We start from the raw sequence: 25,093 nt of genomic DNA on the forward strand, positions 1-25,093 counted from the left end.
TCCATTTAAATTAAACAAGTTATTGCCGTTTGAAGCTAATAATTATTTAAAATAAATTTTTAGACACTCTGTATAAGGTAGTATTATTTTTATTATTGCAACACAATAACTGATCAGTAAATAAACTTCAGTAAATATTTGGTATTAAAAACTTTAATACCCTTGGAGAAATGAAGCCTTAAATTTTTTACTGCAATTTCACAAAATTGAAAATATTTCAAAAACGGTAAGGTTTAAGTATAATAAGCCTTAATCAAATTTACCTTTATTTTAATCGTAGAAACTAAAAATGTAATAATATACAGGGTGTTCCATTTAAAAAAATACAACTTTGATATTTTTTACTTATATGGGACACTCTGTATCTTGTAAAATTATTTTTAAATTGTACCTCTAATAGTCCTTCATCGAACCCAAAATTTACAATTTGTAAAAATTTCATCGTTTAGCTACAATACTCCGTGTCGTATGTGGTGAACAACCCTGTAGAGTTCTAATCAGTGTCGATATGACATTATAACATGATACGGTAATGATGGTTAAAAAAATTGCAAATTGTTGGTGGCAAGTTCATTTCGCTCTTAAAAATTAACCACGGCATGTGTTTACATGAATCAAAAAACAAAATGCTCATGAGACATGGTTCTCATGGAAAAGTAATCTTTTTGGAAAAGTTACTCACGAACTTATTGCAGAGCATGTTTTAATGATAGGGTAAAAAAATCTTTCAATTAACCCTGTATAATAAGCCAAATACTAAAGTTTATAAAAAACTGAGTTTATGAATTAAAGTTGACAGATTTATATACAGTATGCTAATTCATGAAAATAGGGCTAAAAGTAAAAAAAAATATAACATTTTAAATTTGAAACATTTTTTTTGCAACTGAGTGTATAATATTAATTTTAAATCTCTGAAAAAAATACTGCATTTTGACAGGTTATATTTGTAATGATTTCTAATCTCTGTATCTAAAACATTTTTTCTCTTTAATATACCACACTGTTAAGTACTTTTTATCTACACCTCGTATATAAATAATTCCATAATGAACCATTTAGGATTTTTATTACTTTATTAATTTTATTACTATTGTAAATTATTTAATGTTTCGATCATTATCGAAAGCGTGTCATGGCTACCTAAATTATCATTTCTTTTTCCTATTTAAAAATTTCACCAAATATCAGAGAGACATACGTGCGTATATTAAGTGAAGTTTGGAGAAAACAAAAGAAACAACGTGTTCGTATACAAAAATAATTTATTTCAATTTAAATAACGTCCTACTTGCTAGATTTGTCACCGTTTCTTACAAACTAAAAACATAATCGTTTATTTAACAATAGAATACAATCCATCTTATATTCTAATATGGCAGTATGGTACGATTACAATGATAATTAATGACTACAATGTACAATAACATGACTATCACGCTTATAACTTTATTAATTCGGGTCACGCATGCGGATTTTTTAAAGTCCACCACTAGAAAAGGAAAAACCCGCCTTTTGCATCCCTCAAGTCTTTCTATAACCACCTCGACATCACTTTTTTACAAAACAACTTAGTACGGACCTTCTGGTTTTCCACTGACGTATCCCGGGGGTCCGTATGAGCTACTGATACTTGCTCCGGATGATCCAGAGGAGAAAGAACCGCTGTGAGACGTTGAGAAACTGCTAAGTCCGCCACTGGATAATCCAGCCAAGGATCCGTGAGATCCAGAGCTCAGAGACGAGCCTGCTAGAGCTGAACTGGAAAAGTCAGCTCCAGCTAATGATCCTGCATCTAGAGAAGCTCCTGCTCCGGCGAAGCTAGCGCTGGACAATGAAGAACCGCTGGAGAATCCACCAGCTGCTTGATTTTTCTGGGTTTTGTATCTAATGAAGTAGACTTCTGGTTTGCTGGGTTGAGTAGGCACTGGCTGAGGAATATTAATTTCAGGCTGTTCATCGGGCTTCTTAACCAACACGTAAACCAGAGTCTTTTCTTCGTTTTGCGGTTGAAGAGGAATGGAAGGTACGGTAGGTGCTGGTGGAGATGGGGCTTTGATAAAGATGATTTTGTAGTGCTTTTGAGGTGGTGCTACAGGAATAATGCGTTGAGGTCTGAGTTCTTCAGGTTCTGGAGGTGGTACATGAACGTAAATGTGTTTCTGGACCAAAGTAGAACCTCCACCGATGTTTCCTAGAGATGCAGCAGAGCTGAAACTTCCTGCGCTTGCTCCGGAGAATGCGGAACTTGAAGAACTTCCAAAGGAAGAACCTCCAGATACTAGAGCGGGTCCACCAAATGAAGATCCGTGTCCTCCGAATGAAGATCCATGTCCTCCGAATGAAGATCCATGTCCTCCAGACAAAGAGGAGGATGACAAGCTAGATCCACTAGAGAATGAAGAACCGTGGCCTCCAGATAACAGCGAAGCTCCTCCAAATGAGGATCCGTGTCCTCCAGATAGAGATGACAAACCAGATCCACTGCTGTAGCTTCCTGCGTTGGAGTAGCTGCTTCCTCCTGTGTAGCCGCTACCTCCGCCGGTTAAACTGATGTGGCTGATGTCGTGATTGCTCAGGGAGGAACTGCTGCCCAGTGAGGCGCCGGATGTAGCTAGACTAATGCTGGATATGCCGTGGCTGCCTCCGATGCTGGGTCCTGGGAGGGTGAGCTGAGCGCCGGAAGGTACGGGGTAACTGTAGCCAGCTTCTGGTCGGGCAGAAGCTAGTGCTATTAAAGCTGAGGTGATCTGAAACAATTAAATTGTGAATCAATAATATTTCTTGAAATTTCATAGTTACTTGTGATATTTTGCTAATCACTGAAAGATTATTAAACATAATATATGAAACAGAAAGTGAGATATGATAGGAAATATTTTTTACCGTTTTGTTGTTGTTTATTCTCAATAATTATCATGTAACCAAATGAATAACAAATTTCGGTTTTACTATAAAATTAAGTTAAATATTATAAATAAAACGGATGAAAAGAGATTGTATAATGAGATTTCAATTTTCAAAATGATTTTAGAAAAATTTTAGTTGTAATTGAATAACAAGGAAGTTATACTTGCTTTGAGAAATGATATACTGTAAAATCTAAAAAAAGGCGTAAAGGTGGCTTGGAAATGACGATCGATGCCATTTCCTTATACACATAATTTTACATATAAATCGATTATATCATCGATTTCATTTCCAAGCCATCTCTGACGACGCTTTTTTCGATTGTGTGATATTTTAAATATGATAAAGATATATACAGGGTGTCCCAGAAATAAGTGCAAGTATTTTAAGGGGTGGTAGATCTTGATAAAAGAAACATATTTTCTCTTTATCGTTTTTCCAAAAGTCCAAAATAACGGAGTAATTTTACTTTGAAAATTTACAAAAAAAAATGATATTTGCTAAAATTTTGGGAACCACTGGATCTTTTCTGGATTTTCTTTCTTGTAAATTAAATCTACTACCTATGTTGCCATATTATCAGGAAATAATTTTTTTTAAATAGAAACTAATAAAATTTTCAAAAAAATTTTAAAAAAATTCCGAATTTTCAAAATTTTTTTTCGCGAAAAAAACCTCATAGGCGTGTTTCTGGGGTTGAACTCTACTGCCAGTTAAAATAAGCGCAAGTATTTTAAGGGGTGGTAGATCTGGTCAAATGAAACATTTTTTCTCTTTACCTTTTTTTCAAATAAGTCCAAAATAACCGAGTTATTTTACTTCCAAAGAAAATTTCCAAAAAAAATATTTTTTTGCTAAAATTTTGAGAACCACTGGATCTTTTCTGGATTTTCTTTCATATAGATTTAAGCTACTACCTATGTTGTATGTTAAAATACTTGCACTTATTTCTGGGACACTCTGTATTGGTGAAGTATGGGTAAGGATCCGATTTATTGGGTTATATTGATAGGAAGTTTGCATTTAGAATTGAACTAATATTCTATTTAGTTTTACAAGAATTTGGAAGAATTTAAATAAAAAAAATATTTTGTCAAAAGCTAAGTCAAGCTTTTTATTAGTACATTTTCCAATTTTCAAATAAATATATAAAGATATACAAATCTTAACTTTTAAGTAATTTTAAAGATATAATATAGGTGTAAGTAAAATTTATAAAAATAGTAGAATATATTAAAGCTAGAAAAAAAACAGAGACTTTGGCATTTACAAAAATATGAAATTAATTAAAAAAACCTTTAGTAATTCTCAAATATATGAGATTTTATAGTTAAGATGAACTTTTTCTAAGTGGTAATGATACCATACGATAAAAAAAGACGGCGTTAGAGTTGGCGTGGGAATGAAGATCGCTGTCATTTTATACGGGAAATGTCATCGTCAGTTCAAAGCCGTTTTTTTATTATACGGTATTTCATTTAGTGACATATTTTCAAGTTTATATTTTCAATAAAATAGACACTTAAAAAATGTAAAAAAATTAAAGGTAAATACATTTAAAATGACTTGGTACAAATTTTTGGAAATTGAAAAAATGGTGTATTAATTGAAATTTTGGAAAATAGCTTTGAAAAGAGTCGTTGAATTTCATGTCAGTCAGGAATTTCAGAGAGAACAACATATAACTTTAATGTATATTATAAAGTAAAAAGAACATTTAGGTACGAAAGATACAGTCTGCTGGATCTGTGTCTATGAAAGGAATGCGGACAAAAAACATTTAAATAAACAGCAATATATTTTATACGTCGACTTGACGAATACGTCACCGCAAATCGCTCCACCCACTCATTTTATTGGCTATTTGCAAATTTGTCGAATTTTTACAGATGGGGCGCGTTGTCTAATTTTTTACGAAAATCATCGAGAGAATATCGTTTCCCCCGAAATTTATAGAACACCAAAAGAGACCAAAATAAAACTACGCTAGAAGAAATACTGTATGATCGAAAAAGACATTACAGTGGCCTTTGGAATGACAATCGATGATAGAAAAATCGAAGTCATTTATTAAAAATTGTCTTAAATTTGTAGCAAATAACATATAGGTGTTGGTCAGGGTCAGGTATCTGCTGATAATAATAACATAGTTATCCCCAAATGCACGTCAAGTGTTTAAAACATTTTGTTGTGTTGTAGTGAACAAGAAGTGTTTTATTTTACGGTTGCTACTGTAGGAAAACATGTTGGGGTATACGAAGCCGAAATATAGAATATTCGAGTTAAAAAAATTGTGTCACTAGTACAGAAAGATTATGGTCAAAGGGGTTTCACGTCACAAATCGAAGGCACTTCACGTAATTTCGATATATTTTTTTCGCGATGTTTTCAACCGATTTCGCGAATCGATCATCGTGTGTACTCACCAGGAAAACTCTCATGTTGACGGTGTGTCTGCTACCGGCTGCGACCTGTAGCGTCAACGGCTGCACCCTGGTGCTATCTTTCGAGGACCCGGAAATTATTTGAAGCCTTCCGAATGAGCCCCTACGTTATATCGGCCGGCGAAACGTCTTCGGGGGCCCCACCTGAACCCCCGATGACGCCATCCGCGGCCGCCGCCGGTGGACGCGGAGGATACGCGCGCCGAGAGCACGGGGAAGGTGTCACGTAACAGTTTTTGTAATGAATTATCATATTTATTTGTTTTTTAGCGAACTATTATTTTCTTTATTTTTTTTAAATACAGTAGAACTTCACTAATTCGGACACGGGCGCTAAATCGGACATTCCAGTAGTTTAACGTCAACCAAACAATTATGAAAAATGAATTGAAGTTCGCATTTTTTTTTGGACGGTGGACGGTTAGATGCAGTATGTAGTCTTTTCTTTGTAGTACAGGCGTCAGGAGAATCGTATATTGCTAGAAAATAAAGCCAACTAAACGACTCTAGCTGAAGAAATGCAAGATTGGATTGCATTAACAAGGAAGGATTCGTAACATTTTTGTTCCATACGTAACATTCCATTTTTTGCTGTTGGACATACTCAAGAACAAACTACTCAATCAGACATACCAAAAACAAAGAAATCATACCTACCAAGAACAAACAAAAAATCAAACCACGTAGAAAATAAAAAAAATGTAAATGAGCTTAATGAGAGAAAGAATTTGTCGCTGTGTTGAATGAAGAGTATAATAAGGCAGAGATAAATTGAAGAGAACATACTAGACATTGGAAACAAAGGAAACAAAAAATGACGACTTAAGTGAAACAAAGGATAACAATGTTGTATTGAAAATGAAACTATGTAATGCTGTAAAATCTGTATCAAAAAGTATTTACTGGGTAGAAGAAAACAATGTTTTTACGCAAGATATTTTGCTTTTGAAGGAGTAAAGGAGAAGGTTGTTGGGGCAACAAAATCGATAAGTATGTATGCAGATAAACATCGATTCATTTTTTTTAAAAACAAATTAATTCAAATCAATCTATTATTCAATTCAAACTAAATATTAATTTCGCATTTGTTGACATTTTTATGTAAGTATTTAATTTGTATTAAGGTGCGTAGTTACTTAATACGGATGTTGTAGTAAGTAGTAACTGAGTTATTTTATGGGTGCAATATAGGCACATGTAGGTACAATAAGCAGAATTTATAAGATCAAAAGCTAGTTTTAACAAAGCGTTTTGTGTTTTGGTAAATCGAATTGGTATAATAAACAAATCTATATTTTGTTTATACATTGTTATTTGATGCGCTATTTGTCTGACGATTTTTATTTAAATAGCCCTCCATATACCAGAAGATCCGGCCTGCGGATCGATCTGGCCTTTGGATGAAATCTTTGTGTTTGTGGGCAAAGTTTTGTGTTTTTGGACAAAGTCTTCGGCAGACCAAGCCTTTAGTGGACCAAGTCTGTCACTAAGGCTTAGCAACCTCAAACCTTATAGTTTCGGGGGATATATCTTTAAGTTAAGCTTTATAGGTTCGGGTTAACAGCGATTTGAAGTGAATAGAGTTGGGCTAAACTACATTAAGCAAATTTGATTTGATTAAAGACTAAGTTTCAGAGGACCGTGATATTAGTTAAGATAACATAATAGCTGCGTTCGACATTACAAATCGCAGATGAGGGCGGGCAGAGGCCGAGTTAAATCACGTGATTGCGGAGTACTCGGATATGCGATTTTGAAGACGAACGTTTTCGGAGCTGTCAGAGCCTTTCTGTTCAAAAATACTATAAATATAACCTATTTTCTGTGTGGTTCGGTGATATAACCTCAATTAAGAAAAAAAAGAGAAAAAGACTTTCCATTTAAATCTGCCTAAAATGGATATAAACACAGACCAGGCAATAGGTCTGATGTTAAATTTTGCGAACAGTATATTTTTTGACAGCAGTGATAGTGAAACAGAAGTAGAAAGAGCTCCAAGGGTACAACAATATGCTGAAGAAATTGTGCCACGACTTTCAGATAAAACATTTAAATCTCATTTTAGAATAAACCTTTGTACATTTGAAGACTTACTTGGCAAGTTATATAGCGTTTCTAACTCCACAGTTCATTGTGGAACAGTGCCTGTGCCACTTGATAAGCAACTTATGGTTACAATTTGGTGTTTGGCAAACTTGGAGTGTTTTCGGTGAGTTCTATTCTCAGAGTTATATCAGAGGCAATATGCAACTTTTATTAACCATGGTAAAATTCAAACCTTGTTTTAGATCTGTAGCTGATCGTTTTAGGATCAGTAGGAGTACTTGTTGGAGCATTTTATACAGAGTTTGTAATCTACTGCTAAAAGTAAATAAGAAATTTAAAATTATTTCTTGGCCAAGTCAAGTAAGGGCAGAAGAAATTGAAAGGAGAGTTTAGGGCCATTAATGGATTTCCAGGTAATGTTAATTTGGTTTTCAGTTAATTAGTTATGTTTCATCTAAATGTTTATAGGAATAATTGGAGCAATAGATGGGTCCCACATAAGGATTCTGAAACCAAAAGAAAACCCTAACTCATACTGCAATAGGAAGAGCTACCACTCAGTTTTATTGCAGGGGGTATGCGACAGCAAAAATTATTCTTGGACGTTTACGCAGGGGAACCTGGGTCTATACATGATATGCGTTTATTTCGAAAGTCAGACCTTAACTCAAGAATAAGAAATGGCTCTGTGATAATTTCAGAAGATCATCATCTTATTGGAGACTTGGCATATAAGTTGTCACATTATTTACTGGTTGGTTTCAAAAATAATGTAGTTTTAACCCCTGCCCAAATTAATTTCAACAACAAACTGTCACAATGCAGAGTAGTGATAGAAAATGCATTTGCTCTTCTAAAGGGCAGGTTTCGTCGTTTAAAGTCTTTAGAAACAACTAGATTGGATCTAATCCCACTAATTATTGTATCAGGAACTGTTCTTCATAATATATGCATATTAAATGGAGATCTACTGGAAGATATTGCAGATTTACAATTGGAAGAAGAGATTTTAATTGAGGAAAATGTTTATGCAGTTGTTGATGATGTAAGAGAAGATTTGCAAGCAGTTCGAAAGAGGAATAATATAATGAATGCTCTACTAATGAATTAAAACATTATAAATAATAAAATTCTATAAGAAAATACCCCCAATTTTGTTTTATTAGTATATTTTCCTTTCTTGGCACTTATAATATATTAGTAAAAAGCAACAGAAACTATTATTTTAATTTAATTTAACAAATACAAACATATACATACAAAATGTACAAAAATATAAATACTTATTAAAATGTAAACAAATTATTTTATTCTTGCTTTCTATTGCTTTGTTGGCTCTGTAATATATCAATATATTTTTGAAATAGGTTATTAAAACAATCCTGTCTCATCATTTTTTCTTTATGTCTCCTCTCTATGCTGTTAGACCTGGCCGAAGATTTTCTCTTTTTAACAAAATTAGAATCTTGTAGTGTCTCCTCATTTTTATCTTCTTCATTATCAGTAGCACTCTTCTTGAATATCTTTTCTCCTGACTTATTTACTTGCAATCCAGAGCTGCTGCTGCAAGTAGCAACTGGCAATATTTCTGGTTTCTTGAAGAGAACAGCATGCATTGCATCAAAGAACTCCCACTTTCTTCTTTGCTTGCCTGAAGTATTATTGTGATCTACAATTTCACGATATATTTTTGTCAGTCCTTTCCATTTGGTTTCACATTGCTGCCAAGTTAAGGTAGTTCCATGTTCCTCGTTAAGTTGGGAAGAAATTTTTGTCCAAATATGTTTTTTTACACAGGTTTGAAACTGTTCATCTCTTTCACTAACTAAATTGATGAAATATAGAGTTAAATCTCTGGTCCACAATCTCTTACATTCTTGTATTGAATTTGTAGAACAACTTGAATCAGTTGGCGAAAGAGGACTTTTTTTATCGAGGAGTTCTAAAGTTGAGTTATTAGCTTCTATATCTTCATATTGCAAATTTATAGGTTCATAGGTACTTTCTACAAATACAAGTATAAAAATAGTTAATTTAGGTATTTCGGTATTCTTACCTTTTTTATTGAAAATATATGTTTCATTGTTTATTTTATGTATCTCTGTATTTTCATCCAGAATTTCAATCACGGATACTACAGCTTCCTCCATTTTTATCTATGAATCTAAGTTAAGAAAAAAGCGTTTCACCGTGGTATTAAAATCTCGTATAAGTAATTATTTATATGCAGTTATAATGTAAAAACCAAACTTTGATCTGCTATGGATCTGCTTTAAGTCCCGGCCACATATTATTCCCGGCTTTAGTTCACATTTGAGGTTATATTATTGCCATAAATCGACCGGATCGACAAACTCAAACAAATTTCCCGCCTTTTTTTCGTTGAGCTCGATAAGCTCCTTCAAATTATCCGGAGGAGATCGAGCCCGCTCGGAGCGCTCGCAAATGTAATACCGAACGCGGAGCAGATTGAGAAAATCAGAAAGATCTGCAATGTCGAACGCAAAAAGATTGATTAAGCGTTCGAGGAGGTAATAGATTTGTAATGTCGAACGCAGCTAATAAAATAAAAATTCGGGGGTGCATATTTATTTCAGTAATTTTAAGTGGAAATGTAAATATCAATTGGTTTTGTGGTAGCGAGTCTGAACGATGCGGCGCTTTTTTCGGAGAAATTTTTGGGTCGGCTCTTGCCTCTTCTTTCACCTTTTAGCCAACGGCGAGGCTTGGCCTCCGTACTTGGCGGATCTGTATCAGAGCGATCGAAAGTGGTGCCCATATTCGGCCTATTATAAGCTAATCCCGACCAGAAAACCCAAGCTTTTCTGCAGTATTTTACAATTTTAAAATCTTATCTAACGCTTTGGGTCTTGAATAAGATCCATTTTTTGTAAGCTAATAGTTGACCTATCAGTAGCCTGGAAGAACTTCTATGAGGGTCTTAGGACTCTTAAGATATCTTGTTATATTTAAATACATTATCGGTGGCTTGTTTGACAAGTATTTAAGTTTCCACAACAAACTAATACATGTTATTGATTATATTATGTCTTTATGTCACTGTCATGCCGATAAGTATTGCTTACAAGCCGATGATACTTCACAAATGTCAAAATGTCACTGAATTTGTACATTTGAATTCAGGCTGTAGACCGTGTATGTAGAAAAGCTTTGAAAATTTTGTATCACTCTATTCATTGTCTTGGATATGCTCGATCTTAGTGTTGATATGGCGGACATTATAACACTTGTGTTCGGTCAACAGTTGGCGAGCTTGAATGTGATTTTACTGAAAGAACCATTAGTGCCGTCTGGACTTTGGAGCTTCTTTTGTGCTCATACTATAATTTCCTGATCTGTACCAGCTGAATAGTGTTATGTATCGTCGAATGAAGACTCATGCTTATTTTTGGTTTTATAATAGACATCTGCTTCCTACTAGTTTCCCATTATAGAAATTAATGTGTCTCATCGTTTTCTTCCAAAATTCTTGCAGAAAGGGCGGACCACAAAATGACTACAAAAATTACAGCATGGTACCCACGAGGAATTGAGAGACCTACAAGAAGACCAAACCTAAGATAGGACAATGATATTACGAAATTAACAGAGATGAACTGGACCCGCATAGCCAACAATAGACACGGGAAACACAAAATGGCATGCAGAGTCCCTCAAGGTTCGATCCTCGGACCCACCCTCTGGAATATATTTTACGTTCAGATACTTCGAACCGATACAGCCCTGGGCAAAACTATCTTAGCATATGCGAACGACGATCTAGACCTCTTAATAACTGCTTCCACGTATACGACCCTTGAAGAAAGCTGCGCTAGCGATTAAAAATAAGTTGGAAAGCATGGGCGTAAAACTGGTCTCAGAAAAAACTGACCTGGTCGTTCTCGTCGGACAACGCAGGGCAAAGGACCTAAGCATAAAGCTGGATAACTTATAAAACCTCAAAAGAAGGTTAAATACATGGGGGATTGGTTTAGCTCGGGCATGCGAATGACCTCACACGTCACAGAAATCAGCGATAAAACGACTGGCATCTGACGAGAATCATCTGGCTTCGGTAGTTCATTCGACCATACTGGGATAGATCCACGCGTTTGAAACATTACGAAAACATGCTAGAAAGGATAAACAGGAAGTTAGCACTCAGGGTTGCATCAGCATACGGCACATGTCCAACAGTAGCGGTACTGTGCCTTGCTAAAATACCTCCGATCAGTCTACTGATCGAGGAAAGAAACCAAATATACAGGGTGGTGTCCGAACTGTATTCCGGAAACTTCAGCAACATATTCTGCAGATAAAAATAAGTAAATAAGTTCTTATAAATGTATGTCCTAAAATGCTTAGTTTCGGAGATACAGGGTGTAGAAGTTTCATTTTTATTTCGATTTTTTCCAAATAATTTCCAAAGTAACGTTAATATTTGGATGAAAATTGGTGTCTGGGTGTTTTTTGACATGAGAAATTTGATTTCGATATCAGTATGGCTCCTTCTTGTAGAGGGCACCACCTATGTATTTTTTAACTGGTTTGAAGAGTAATAACTTTTTGTCCGTACCTGTATAAAACTAGCTAGTTAAAAAATATACATTTGCCATGTTTTTTACGTAAAAAAGGTCTCTTGATAAAAATCGCTACGAGTAATGGTTCTCGAGATATTTGGAATCGAAATTACCAATACCTGTCATCATTGACATTAATTAAACATACATGTTGACTAATTAGTTATTAGACTAAAATCATAAATTTGCAATGTTTTTGTGCCAAAAGTTCAACAAAAACTGTTTTATCATCATTTTTTCGAAGAAAAATTTATGATTAGTTTAAAAAAATAAAAAGTTCCCAAATTTCTCATTTCAGTTAGATAACTATCTAGTTTTATACAGGTACGGACAAAAAGTTATTACTCTTCAAAACAGTTAAAACACATGTAGGTGACGCCCCCTACAAATAGGAGACGTTTTGACATTTAAATCAAATTTCTCATGTCAAAAAACTCCCAGACACCAATTTTCATCCAAATATTGACGTTACTTCAGAAATTATTTGGAAAAAATCGAAATAAAAATGAAACTTCTACACCCTGTATCTCCGAAACTAAGCATTTTAGGACTTACATTTATATGAACTTTTTTACTTAGTTTTATCAGTAAAATATGCAGCCGAAGTTTCCGGAATACAGTTCGGACCATCCTGTATAACAAACAATATGTGGTAAGCAGATCACTAGAGTAAACGTCGGAAACCTAACATTATCGAACGAAAATATCGAAGCGCGTTGCGGGAAGTTAAGGCGCATTATGAAGAAAAAGGAGAAGGACGAAAAAGACAAGATTTGGGTAAAGACAAGACCAACCCCCATAGAAGAATAGATAAGTCTCTAATCTCGATGAAATGCCTTCGGCGGTACCGAGATTGATGAGCTTAGAGCTAAATATGTAAGGGAAACTACACCATAATAGTTGGAAATGATTGAATAAGCTGGAACAGATGATGTAAGAACTGTTGATGGAAATGATGATGTACAAACACTGGCCGATGAAGAGCGTTATTATCTAGTAGGCGCCGCAAATTCATACGCTTCGGTTTCCGTTTCTTCTTCTTTGCGTGGGCAAATCGCTGGGTGGCACGTCGCATCTGGCCGCACCGAAAGGATCGGGTTCGTGTCCCGCGATGCGTGCTTCCCATAAATACCCAAAACAACATTCGGACAATCGCGTACGCCGATCGAATTTATTTGGACGTTTCGGACTTACGAAATGCGGTTGTTTTACCGTCATCGACGCAACGACATTTCGTAAACCGTGCAGATTTACGAGGTTCCGTAGGTTTTTTCCTCGCGAGCTTGGCAGAAGAGAAACAAGCGCGCCTTCTTACTTTCTTTTCAAGGTTAGATATCGAAATTAATACGAACATCGCGGTACTTATTAGCTAGACAGTGGCGGGTGCGTGTATTTTTGCAAAAGTTCGAAATTTGCAAGCTGTTATTTTTTATTATATCATGATTTATCGACTGTATAATATGATGTATTCTCCTTCTTAGTCGACGATCTACAGTTCATACAAATAAACTTTTAGTCACGTGGTTAAGCTTGACCGGCACAGCGTTGTCTACTTTTATACATTTTCTGTTAATCAAAATATTTTAGGAAACAAAAATAAATTAATTATAAATATATAAACAGTTATTATTTACATCAACAAAACTCACTTTTTTAACAGCACTTAAGGGAAATAAAGGGCCATTTCTACCGCTTTCCCGTTCAAAATATTCTAAAATAACGTTGCGATGAGTTTTTTACGGCTATTAAGTTATCTTGTACACTTCGCACTAAAAGAGGTTCTAAAAATAACAATGTTCGACTGCAAGGTCTGCTAGTAAACATTTTTAAGCTTAAAGTATCACAACACTATTTATTTACACCAATAACTCGTAATAGAAAAGTAAAAACGAATGACAATGTCAGGAAATGAATAAATAAATGCCGCAACTTGACATTTTTTTACAGCAGAGCTACCTCCTGAATTCCCAGCGCGAAATTTAAATTCCAATTAGTCAGCACGGCGCCGGCGCCGAATATGTCAATAGTTGGTAACAATGAATTTAAAAATCGCGCCCTCTATTACGTAACTAAAAATTTAATTGGCATGTACTTGTGAAATGTGTCATCAGTTTTATTTGTCTCATTAATCTTCTCAGTAACCTTAATATTTGTATGGCTCTAAATTGGATGATTTTACTAAGGGGTTCTTGGGTACCTCTAATTCATGATCAATATTCTACTCACAAAATATTACTCAATACACTACTACAGAAAACGACGTCATAGTTGTCATAGAAATATCATTTATGTTCTAGCTTTACTGTCATTATCATAGGATTTTTCATAGTGACAGTGATAGTTTTTTTGTAAACGAATATCTTATACTTATTATTGATTTGTGTGACAAAATAAAGGTCTATAAACTTTGACCTACTATGCTAATCGAATTAACAACAAAAAATATAAAAATAAAGAAAAGAAAGTGATACGCCACTGCCTATTCTACTAATAATCTCGATCTCCGGTAAGAAATTCCACTTACGCCTCCATTTGTATGTTGATTTAACTCTTTGTCTTGATAGATAACAAAAAAAATCTCGCCAGACAATGGAGCATGTTAATGGATGTTCTTGACCACTATAGGTGTCAAATTTAAATCGTATGTATCCGCAAAATAATTTAGACTGATAATAAACGTGTCTTCGGGGTGTATTCAATTAAATACTACCTTTTTTTTCAGTTTGTAGGTGTCTCCTCTGTATGCAATATTCTAGTGTTGGTTGTTCTCCATATATGTTTTGTCATACACTTCTAACACGAGTTTGTATTTGATTTCTGTTATTTTTATAGAAACTTAGGTAAAAACCCATGTTTCATAATTAGATGTAAGGACTGAATGTGGATATTGTTCTAAATACTTTCAATTTTGTTGCTTTAGATATTTCTTATTTGTTCATAAATATACTATTTATGATGTAAAACAATTTGCAGGTTTTCTCAATTTCAAGTTCTTGTTAATATGTGCCACATAGAGATGTCCTTATTCTAAACGTACCCGACCCCTTTTTTTCTTTTCACTAACCTTTCAAGTATAATTTTATTATACAGGGTGGCGCACCTCATTCGCCTCGGTTGATTGATATACGAAAACGGAAATATGTAGAAACAAAATATTTTATGGGTATATGTGGGAAGGCAATGTGTATAATTTAAAATTATTTTGAAATGTACAGGGTATGTCAGAACTAAGATCCGCACCAAAGTTATATTTTTTCCTATGGAACACCCGGTATTTTATTTCATATTTGGATCCGTCGACACAAAGTAAGGCATTTATTATAAGGGTCAAATATGTTTACAAGCTTTGATTTTTGAGATATTTAGAGTTATTTAAATTTGCATGCTGTAATAAAAGATTGTCAACACCCTGTACATTGCTTTTCAGGATTAATTCTTGTGCTGACTTTTAAGCCAAAGAAATAAACTTTACTGAAAAATTTGATTGCTGCGTTTAATGTATACAGGGGTATCAAAATTGCTGATCTATTTTAGATATTTATTTTACATAAAAATACTTTTTTATTTCAAATACAACACCCTGTATTTTTTAAAATAAATCGAAGTAGATTCAAAAGCTCCATCAAACTTTATTAGGGTTTCCTACATCTATCTATCTCAGATTTTGAATAAAGAGCAATTTTTCAATAAAATGGCAACCAAGAGGGCTAATGTCGTCACGGCAAATTTCTAGTGACAGTTAGTAGCTATTTTCAAAATCGAAATTAGTTTATGGGCTTTATTTAAATTTATATCAGTTTGCTTTTATTTAATTTATCTATAATTGTTTAATAAATAATATTTATTAAATATGTATTTACTATTCTATCAAGAAAAACGAAGAAATAGTTCTCTGATTTATTTTACGATGACTTATTTAGATATATGGATTTTCTATAAAAGAGCCAATTACGGCAAATTCATTAACTTCACTTCCAACGACAGGTTTCTATTTAATAGGTTTTTTATAAACCACACTACTAGTTCTGCGAAATAGGACAAGTAGTTTTTCAAAGGAACGCTTATGGGGAAGATTCCTATTTGGATATCTTGGAGCTTAAGCCCTTGAGGCCAAGAAGAAATTTTTCTCATTAAATAAAATTATCAGTAACATTCGTTTCCAAACCACATACTGCTTTATTTTTCTTGATAAAATAATGAATACTTGCTTATCAAACTATTGTAGGTAAATTTAAGTAAACTGTTAATTAAATAATAATGTCCATAAACTAATGTCGATTTTGTAAATAGTTACTAACTGTCACTAGAAAATTGCCATCGCGACACCAGCCATCTTGATAGCGATTTTATTGAAAAATCGATTTTTATTCTAAATATGAGCTAGATAGGTATAGGAAACCCTAATATAGTTTTAAAGAGCATTTGAATCTGCTTCGATTTATTTAAAAAAATACAGGGTATTGCATTTGAAATAACGAAGTTTTTATATAAAATAAATCCCTAAAATAGTTCAGCAATTTTTGGTACCCCTGTATACATTTAAGGAAGCAATAACATTTTTTAGTAAAGTTTATTTCCTGATCTTTAAACTCAGCATACTTAAGTACTAATTCTGAAAAGCAATGTTACAGGGTGTTAATAATCTATTCTATTGTAGCATGCATATTTAAATATCTCAAAAACCAAAGATTTTAAACATAATTTTTATAATATATGCTTTTTTTGGGCCCAAGAATCCAAAAATGAAATAAAATACCGGGTGTTCCATAAGAAAACTTATAACTTTGGTATGGATCTTAGTTTTGAAACACCCTGTATCTTTCAAAATAATTTTAAATTGCCTCTCCACATATACCCATAAAATATTTTGTTTCTACATCTTTCCGTTATCGTATAATCAACCGAGGCGAATTAGGTGCGCCACCCTGTATATGGAGAACGTTTCATTAATAATTTTATTAGCTCTGTAAATGTTCATCAAAGTCAACTATAATAATTATTTTATATTACTGTTGAAAGATCTATATGTAATATAAAACTCAAACAAAATGTTAATTTTTTAATTCTCTATCTAAAAGAAAAGTAATATACAGGATGTTCATCACTAATTTTAACAATTTGACCTTAAATTTTGATCATCTTGAATAATTTACGTTTAAGATAATTATAATAAAATAAGCTAGAATACTCGCTAGAATAACTGTTGTAAAATACAATCCCATCAAAAACATAGAATGTAAAAAATGCCAAGTCTCGCAACACAATTCTTCCACTATAAAAAGTTGTGAGATTTTATTTAAAACCGAGTCAATTTATTTTATTTAGTCTCTCTTTAAGTACCTATTCAACAATTTTGTTATAAATTGTTAGTAACAATATTAGTCATCTTTATTTCTGTAATAATTATAATGACTTGGCTATTTTGCTATGTGGAGTAATCCGTAAATCTAGGGATTAATCCGTAGTCTGGCAACACTGTCTCCGGCAACTACCCACTCTGTCGACTCAAAGCAGAACTATGCTTCTTCATCCGCTGCGCTGACTATGAGCGCGCAGCGGCGCAGAGCTAAACTAAATCTCAGACATGTAACGGTAACGCCAGCTACATCTCGGAAATGTTTTGTGCCACGAAATCGCCCATAAGGTTGCGCATCTTCTTATTTTTTCAATCAAGACTGTAATGTTATTTCTACATCTGCTGTGATGTCTATAAAATCCTATGTATGTCAAATAATTAAAAGTGACTTCACTTTCATATAAAATATTGTTTTTATAACACTACATCGTTATAAATATAGTATTTGTATTTTTATGACTATTTTATGTCACCTCTTGTAGATTTTCATTACATATTCGCATAAAATATCGCACAGTATACCTATATGTTCCGTTTAGATTTCTCTTTTAATACATATTCTAATTAGACCAAAACTAGGGAGTGACTGACTATCTTGAGATGTGCGCACAATTCATTTTATTTTATCGTATTACTGGGATCGAGTGAAACTATTTTGTTATTATTTATGAAGGGAATTTGTTTGGGTATTTATTAGACGTACTTTCGCTCTCTTTTTAATGAATGCTTCCTATGAATAACTTCAATTACGTATGGTAATTTATTATTATCCGAGATAATAATCAGATAGGTAGTTTAAATTTAGTAGACACTGTCTAAAATATGTTGAGTCATTGACCGATCAACTGACAATCACAAGAAGTTTTAAATAATTAATTTGAAAGCAAGGGGTGTGTAGATAAAAAGGCTACTTTGGGACAGTACCCCTTATGATATCAAGGTATCCCTATGCCTCTTTAGGACTTATAAAAACTTATGTGAATTTTTATACAGAATGTACAGGGTGGGTCAAATTGGACGCTTTTAAAGGGAAACGCCATTTTCTATAGGAGATAGCTGAAAACTAATATCGATGTCTGGAGCTCAATTTTTATCAGAAACATAATGGTGAAAACCGCACGTCGATATCTGTAACCGTTTCGGAGTTACGGGGTGTTTTTCAAAAATGTGCATTTTTGACAAATCGCCGTAACTTTTTTGCTATGGAAAATTTTGAATTTTTATGAAAATATTTCCAAAGCACCTTTTTACCTATAATTTACTGGTTTAAGTATATTTTTTTTAAATTTATAATTTATGAGTTATCAACTGAAAAATTGATTTTTTATTTGGGACACCCTGTATATTTTTAATTCATTGAAAAGAATTTAAAATTACCTTTCCAAAAATATAGCGTACTTGATATTTTGCTCGATTCCTCTTCGAGATATAGGATTTTAGAAATTCGCCCACTTTGAATAAGTAGACATTGAACAGCGCCGCGCGCGGGCTGTAATGCAGAAAAATTCTAGCTGTGAGCAGCCATTAAAACGAAAATAATATTTGCAGTGAGAGATGCAGAATTTTATAACAATTTAAACTATATTTAACAACATCAACACATTTAAACTATATCTAATAACAATAAAAAATAATAGCAAACCAAGACATGATATTTTGCTACAGGTGCTCGACATGTGGACCGTCTTCTGTTATGGACAGACGGGACCGTTTTTGAACATTTCACCCGGAATTCATTAACTCAGTAGGGGTGAAAAATAAGACCCTTTAATCTTTTGTAAAGATAAAAATCCATAGACACTAAGTCCGGTAGTCTCGGTGGCCAACGGCTGGGAACTTGGTTAGCTATTCAATTATTCTCGAAATCGGTTGCAAAAATTTGCTGATATTGAACTTTAACGTTCTGGGGCGGTGCCTCGTCTTGATGAAAAAATATGTTTTCTAGTTCCATTAGGGGCAGATCATCAATAAGGGGTCCAAAGCCTGCTAGTTAAGAATTTCGAAAGGGACTTTAACAAAATATCAAGTGTGCTATATTTTTTGAAAGGTAATTTTAAGTTCTTTTCAGTTAATTAAGAATATACAGGGTGACCCAAATAAAAAAATCAATTTTTCTGTTGATAACTCTTAAATTATTAAATTAAAAAAAAATACTTAAACCATTAAATTCTACATAAAAAGGTGCTTTGGAAATGTTTTCATCAAAATACAATATTTTCTTTAGCAAAAAAGTTATAGCGATTTGTTAAAAATGCACATTTTTGAAAAACACCTCCGAAACAGTAACAGATATCGATGTGCAGTTTTCACCAACTTGTTTTTGATAAAAATTGAGCTCCAGACACCGATATTAGTTTTTGTCTATCTCCTATAGAAAAATGTGTTTCCCTTTAAAGGCTTCCAATTTGATCCACCCTGTACAGTAGTACCACCCTGGTACTAGTAGTACCATTTTTGTGTATTATACAGGGTTTCTCGTTTATGACTATACAAAGACGCGGTTTTTACATGACTATGTTACTTTTTTAGGAATCTAAAGATACCTACTACACACAGATTTATCCTAAGCCCCTTAGTTCCTAAATTGTACCTTTGTATCTTGGTTATTTCATAACTTATCGAAAAGGTGAAAACTTCAATCCAGTGGCGTAAATAGATTTTCGCTGGGAGCTGTGTTTTTGGAAATATGACTGAAACTTCTATGTTTCTTTTAAATGAGACACGCTATTTATTATGTTTTTATTTATTTTTTTTAAGAATGTACATAATAAAATTTGTGAGTATAACTTAATTAATATTAAATAGAAAACAAATTTCTTGCAGTAGAGGTATATAATAAAATTATATAAGGATTCTTGCCACTTAACTGCTAATATAGAAATTTAATTCTACGCTGTGTTTGTCATAATGCGGATCAACCTGCTCTCACTACCGGTTTCGGAGCCCTACTCCATCATCAGGTGAGCTTGGGAGATCCACAAAATGACTACCATTGCCGCTATCTCCCGTTCGGGACTTAATATCTAACCGATACTTTCCGACAAGTCGGAATTAACTATCTCTGCGCTGTGGTTGTCATTTTGTGGATCTCCCAAGCTCACCTGATGATGGAGTAGGGCTCCGAAACCGGTAGTGAGAGCAGGTTGATCCGCATTATGACAAACATAGCGTAGAATTAAATTTCTATATTAGCAGTTAAGTGGCAAGAATCCTTATATAATTTTATTATATACCTCTACTGCAAGAAATTTGTTTTCTATTTTATAATTTGGCTTGCCTGAAAAAGCCTTTTACCATCCTTTTACTATCGATAGTTGCGCCTCGGTGGTACGAAAGTACTACCATTGCACGCAGGCCGCTATCTCCCGTTCGGGACTTAATATCTAACCGATACTTTCCGACAAGTCGGAATTAACTATCTCTGCGTTGTGGTTGTCATTTTGTGGATCTCCCAAGCTCACCTGATGATGGCGTAGGGCTCCGAAACCGGTAGTGAGAGCAGGTTGATCCGCATTATGACAAACACAGCGTAGAATTAAATTTCTATATTAGCAGTTAAGTGGCAAGAATCCTTATATAATTTTATTGTATACCTCTACTGCAATAAATTTGTTTTCTATTTTATAATTTGGCTTGCCTGAAAAAAAGCCTTTTTATCATCCTTTTACTATCGATAGTTGCGCCTCGGTGGTACGAAAGTACTACCATTGCACGCAGGCCGCTATCTCCCGTTCGGGACTTAATATCTAACCGATACTTTCCGACAAGTCGGAATTAACTATCTCTGCGCTGTGGTTGTCATTTTGTGGATCTCCCAAGCTCACCTGATGATGGAGTAGGGCTCCGAAACCGGTAGTGAGAGCAGGTTGATCCGCATTATGACAAACACAGCGTAGAATTAAATTTCTATATTAGCAGTTAAGTGGCAAGAATCCTTATATAATTTTATTAATTAATATTATTCTTCTTTGCAGGTGGATGGTATGTCACAGGTAACTGGAACATAGAGGAATTTAACGGGGTTGAAGTGATCACAAAACTGCAAGTTCATTATGGAGTATCGCCTTTCTTCAAGGTCCACGTGGAACCTGATCCACATTCGCCGGATTCCTACTCCATCAGGTTATCTCCATCGGGATTAGGTCTGCCCGATAAGGAGTACTACTATAGAGATCGCGATGATCCAGTAAGTTTGAGATACAAAATGTACTAAAATTTAGTTTAGAAGAACACATTGTTTTATTTTGGTTGTAGCTGAGGGGTTTTTCGTTTAATTAGTAACTGTGGGTACTGCCTAAAGGTAGTTTCGAGCTCCAGGTGGTTCTTTTTTGCAAAACCAAGGATACTGCAATAAAAAATATTTTTTTCCATAGCAACTGTTAAAATTGACTTATATCTATCAAAAATCTACATATATAAAATGTTAATGTTTATCTGTGTCGTCTCTACTGAAGTAACGATTTGCTCTAGAAATTTGCTTTTTTTACTAAAAGATAGTTAATTGGCTCTTCTAAAAACTGTCGTCGCCGGATTTTTTGTTTTTCATTTAATTTATAAAAAATAAGTATTTTTTTTCCTGATGTCGCGTCGTAGCGGATGCGCCAGGCTTCAACTAGTAGTAGATGATAAAATAGTACTTTAACCGCAAGGAGTGAGGATAGGTTAAAAACTTTATTTCTTCCCGCACGTTTTTTAATTGCTTCCATTTTTGGAAATTTTTGTATTCCTTTTCATAAGTTATTCGGGATTTAAAAGGAAGTAGTTTGGATATGGCGTTTGTCGCCTCAGCCTGAATATCTGTTGGTAATTTACTTATTTTGTTTTGAGCCATTTCTGGCTCCAATTCAATCAGCAATCGACACGAAAGAGAATTAAAAAATATTGACTCAAAACTGACAACTAAAGAGACAGTTTTTTTTATTTGTCAAATTACATATAAACCAACGCCAAACCAGCACAATATTTTTTCTACTCGTAATAAATTCCTTGAAATAATAATTTCTGAATATTTTTTAAAACGTAACTCGTTATGGAAAAAAATATTTTTTTATACACGACGATAAAATTGCATTATCGTGTACCGAAATTAATTCACTCGCGATTTCATCGCTCGTGAATTAATCTTCTTCGACGATAAAATACCATTTTATCGTCTTGTATAAAAAATAACTATTAATCTTGTTTTTGTGCCATTAGAATTTTATAAGCACCCTAAACTCCACATACTAAATAGTCTAGGGTTAATGACCAACTTAAGGAAATAAATACATATCTTCGAGTATATCTAATTTAAAAAGCAATAAGTGGAAATATTTGATGTATTTAGTAATTCTTGATGAAAAATCAAGTATTGCTGGAATTTAGCTGGAGGAAATGAAAACAAAATTAAAGTAAAAGTGAAAATAAATAATCTGTCGATATCTCTTTTTGGGAATATTGAATATATAAATATTTGATTTTACATTTAAAAAATGTCCCATGCGTCAAAATAAGAAATCGAAATTCTGCATATATAATTTCGAACTTAGGTAGGTTTATAATGGTATTAATACCGATCTCCCCGAAAAAAAAACGGTGTCCAGTTGGTTTGGAAATGACGATCGATGACATTCCCCATATAATTTTGCATGTAAAATGACAGCGATCTTCATTTCATAGCCATCGCTGACGCCGTTTTTTTTCGATCATCTATCTATACTAATATATAAAATCCTTAAGTGACTGACATACTGATTAATCACGATCCTGTTCAAACCACTCAACGTAAGAAGCTCAATTTTGGCATACAGGTTGATTCTAGGGTGTAGAGGTTCGATAAGAAGGGATTTTTCGAAATTCCAGTTCCAAGAGGGTGAAAGCACCCCTCAAATATTACAATATTTTTTATTTAAAAAACGGTCAAGTTTCCGCAAAACGCTTAAACACGTATATTTTATTTTGTTTTTTTACATATTTTAAGATTTTTTAAAAATGTATACAGGGTGTTTCGAGAGATCTGATCATTGATTAATCACGATCCTGCTTAAAGAGCTTGACGTAAAAAGCTGATTTTTGGAAAACATATTGACTTTAGAGTGTAGAGGTTCGATAAGAAGGGATTTTTCGAATTCGGGAAACTCGAATTCTAAGGGGTGAAACTATCCCTCAAATATTAAAATATTTTTTATTTAAAAACCGGTGAGTTTTTCGGAAAACTCTTAAACACGTAGTGAATGATAGAAAAATATGATTATAAACTATGTGCATAACTTTTACCGCGAATAACTTTTAAAGGAATGTTTTTATGGAAAAAATCAGAGAGACCTTTTTGTAGAGCGTAAAATTTTGTAAGCTGTAGGTTCATTTGCTTTGGAGATAAAAAATTAAATTCAAAAGATCAGATAATCCCATGTTATTTAAATGAGAAAAATATCATGATTCCGACACTGTTTAAATTAAAAATTAAGAACTTATTTATGTTGGATAATTTTTTAGAGCAAAATCTAAAATTTCAGAGGGCGGCAGCAAAAAAAAATTCAACTTGAGAAATAACGGACACCCTACTGCATAATATGGCATTTGTGGTGATACGCAATTAAACTTAATTAAAAATCCAATCCATCCAATTTGTTAGTGACATTAAATAATATCGATACCGAAGAAAAGTTAATGAGAAAAAACACTAACCGGTGGTATAAAAGCATGCGAAAGAGAAATTTCCCGTCCGCAAGGGCTTGGTCGTCGATTATTGTCGATCGCGGTTGAGATGCAATCGATATTTTTACCTTTTTCCGGTTCGTTGCGGTTTCACTTTTTTCGGGACGTACGTGTAAAAACACCCGGCCCGCGTAATTCGACAATTTATGGGAACGATGCCCTTTTGCATAACTCTCGGAGAAATTCGAATATATTATATTTTCTTGTAACATCCACAGGGGGCACTTTGTCACCGAAATATATACAGTACGTCCAAATGCCGGAGGACTCGAAATGAATATCGATGATATTCATAGAGATGTGCAGATTATACATTTTACAACCCCCTATTTTATGCGAAAGTTTTGTTATATTATGCGGCTTTTATGCGCCCAAAAATGGCTCATTATGCGGCTATTATGCGTTAAAAAGTTACTTATTATGCGAAAAAAATGCTCCTAGAAAAGTAATTTTCTGTTTTTACGTAAAAAATTGCATAAATGTCGGTATTTTCGTTAAAGGTTTTTAAAAACAGAAAAAAACACCAGATTTCACAAAACGCAACATATTATATTTATTAAATTGAACTGAAGCTGTGGTTGGTTCCTTATGAAACATCGTTGAAATATTAGTATTTTAATAAAGCACGCTTTTAGATGTTTCAAAAAACTTTTAATAAGAGTAACTTTAACTCTACATATATGTTTCGGCTTGTTAGGCCTTTTTCAAGAGTTTTTTAAGAACTAATCGTCTAACTACACTGTATAACTATATATATATTTGCTATGGGGGTGGGTTCAGAGAGTTTACAATAGGGGTAATAAAAAATGTGTTTAGAAATCCTTGTTGGTCGTTAACATTATTTTCGTTTTTAACAGATTTTAGTATTTCTAACTGTTCAATGTAATTTAAGCGTCTACCTTTTGTTTCTCTGTGTAGTAACTTAATTGAGTTTACATTAATTTTGTGATTATTTACTATACAATGAGTTGCAAGACCAGAACTATGCTGGAGATTATTAATAGACTTTACATGTTCTTTAATCCTTATATCTAAATTTCTACCTGTTTGGCCTATGTATT

At 33.6% G+C, this 25,093-nt stretch overlaps 3 protein-coding genes across 3 annotated transcripts in view; 1 reads left to right on the plus strand and 2 right to left on the minus strand.

The window, feature by feature from the left end:
* Nucleotides 1-25,093, plus strand: part of LOC115875511 (protein gone early) — a 130,417-nt gene that overhangs the window by 79,797 nt on the left and 25,527 nt on the right. Inside the window, exon 5 of the mRNA XM_030890986.1 lies at nt 21,311-21,522. Within this exon, the coding sequence (XP_030746846.1) occupies nt 21,311-21,522 (212 nt within the window). The remainder of the gene's footprint in view (nt 1-21,310; nt 21,523-25,093) is intronic.
* LOC115875512 (ras guanine nucleotide exchange factor G-like) lies at nt 1,248-5,482 on the minus strand. The gene is made up of 2 exons (XM_030890987.1): nt 5,337-5,482; nt 1,248-2,750 (listed from the first exon to the last, which is right to left on the minus strand). The coding sequence occupies exons 1-2, from the start codon at nt 5,349-5,351 to the stop codon at nt 1,572-1,574; spliced, it is 1,194 nt and encodes a 397-aa protein (XP_030746847.1). The 5' UTR covers nt 5,352-5,482; the 3' UTR covers nt 1,248-1,571.
* Nucleotides 8,652-9,779, minus strand: LOC115875513. Its single transcript, XM_030890988.1, has 2 exons — nt 9,457-9,779; nt 8,652-9,405 (listed from the first exon to the last, which is right to left on the minus strand). The coding sequence occupies exons 1-2, from the start codon at nt 9,548-9,550 to the stop codon at nt 8,708-8,710; spliced, it is 792 nt and encodes a 263-aa protein (XP_030746848.1). The 5' UTR covers nt 9,551-9,779; the 3' UTR covers nt 8,652-8,707.

This window comes from Sitophilus oryzae, unplaced genomic scaffold (genome assembly GCF_002938485.1).
Source record: "Sitophilus oryzae breed Bouriz unplaced genomic scaffold, Soryzae_2.0 scaffold_1389_pilon_pilon, whole genome shotgun sequence".
Classification (NCBI taxonomy): domain Eukaryota; kingdom Metazoa; phylum Arthropoda; class Insecta; order Coleoptera; family Curculionidae; genus Sitophilus; species Sitophilus oryzae.

Bases quoted from the DNA above. Each gene is read 5' to 3' on its own strand.
- LOC115875513 (XM_030890988.1), bottom strand. From the start codon at position 9,550: ATGGAGGAAGCTGTAGTATCCGTGATTGAAATTCTGGATGAAAATACA. The intron at 9,406-9,456 runs GTAAGAATACCG...TTGTATTTGTAG, and splicing joins ATATATTTTCAATAAAAAAG to AAAGTACCTATGAACCTATA.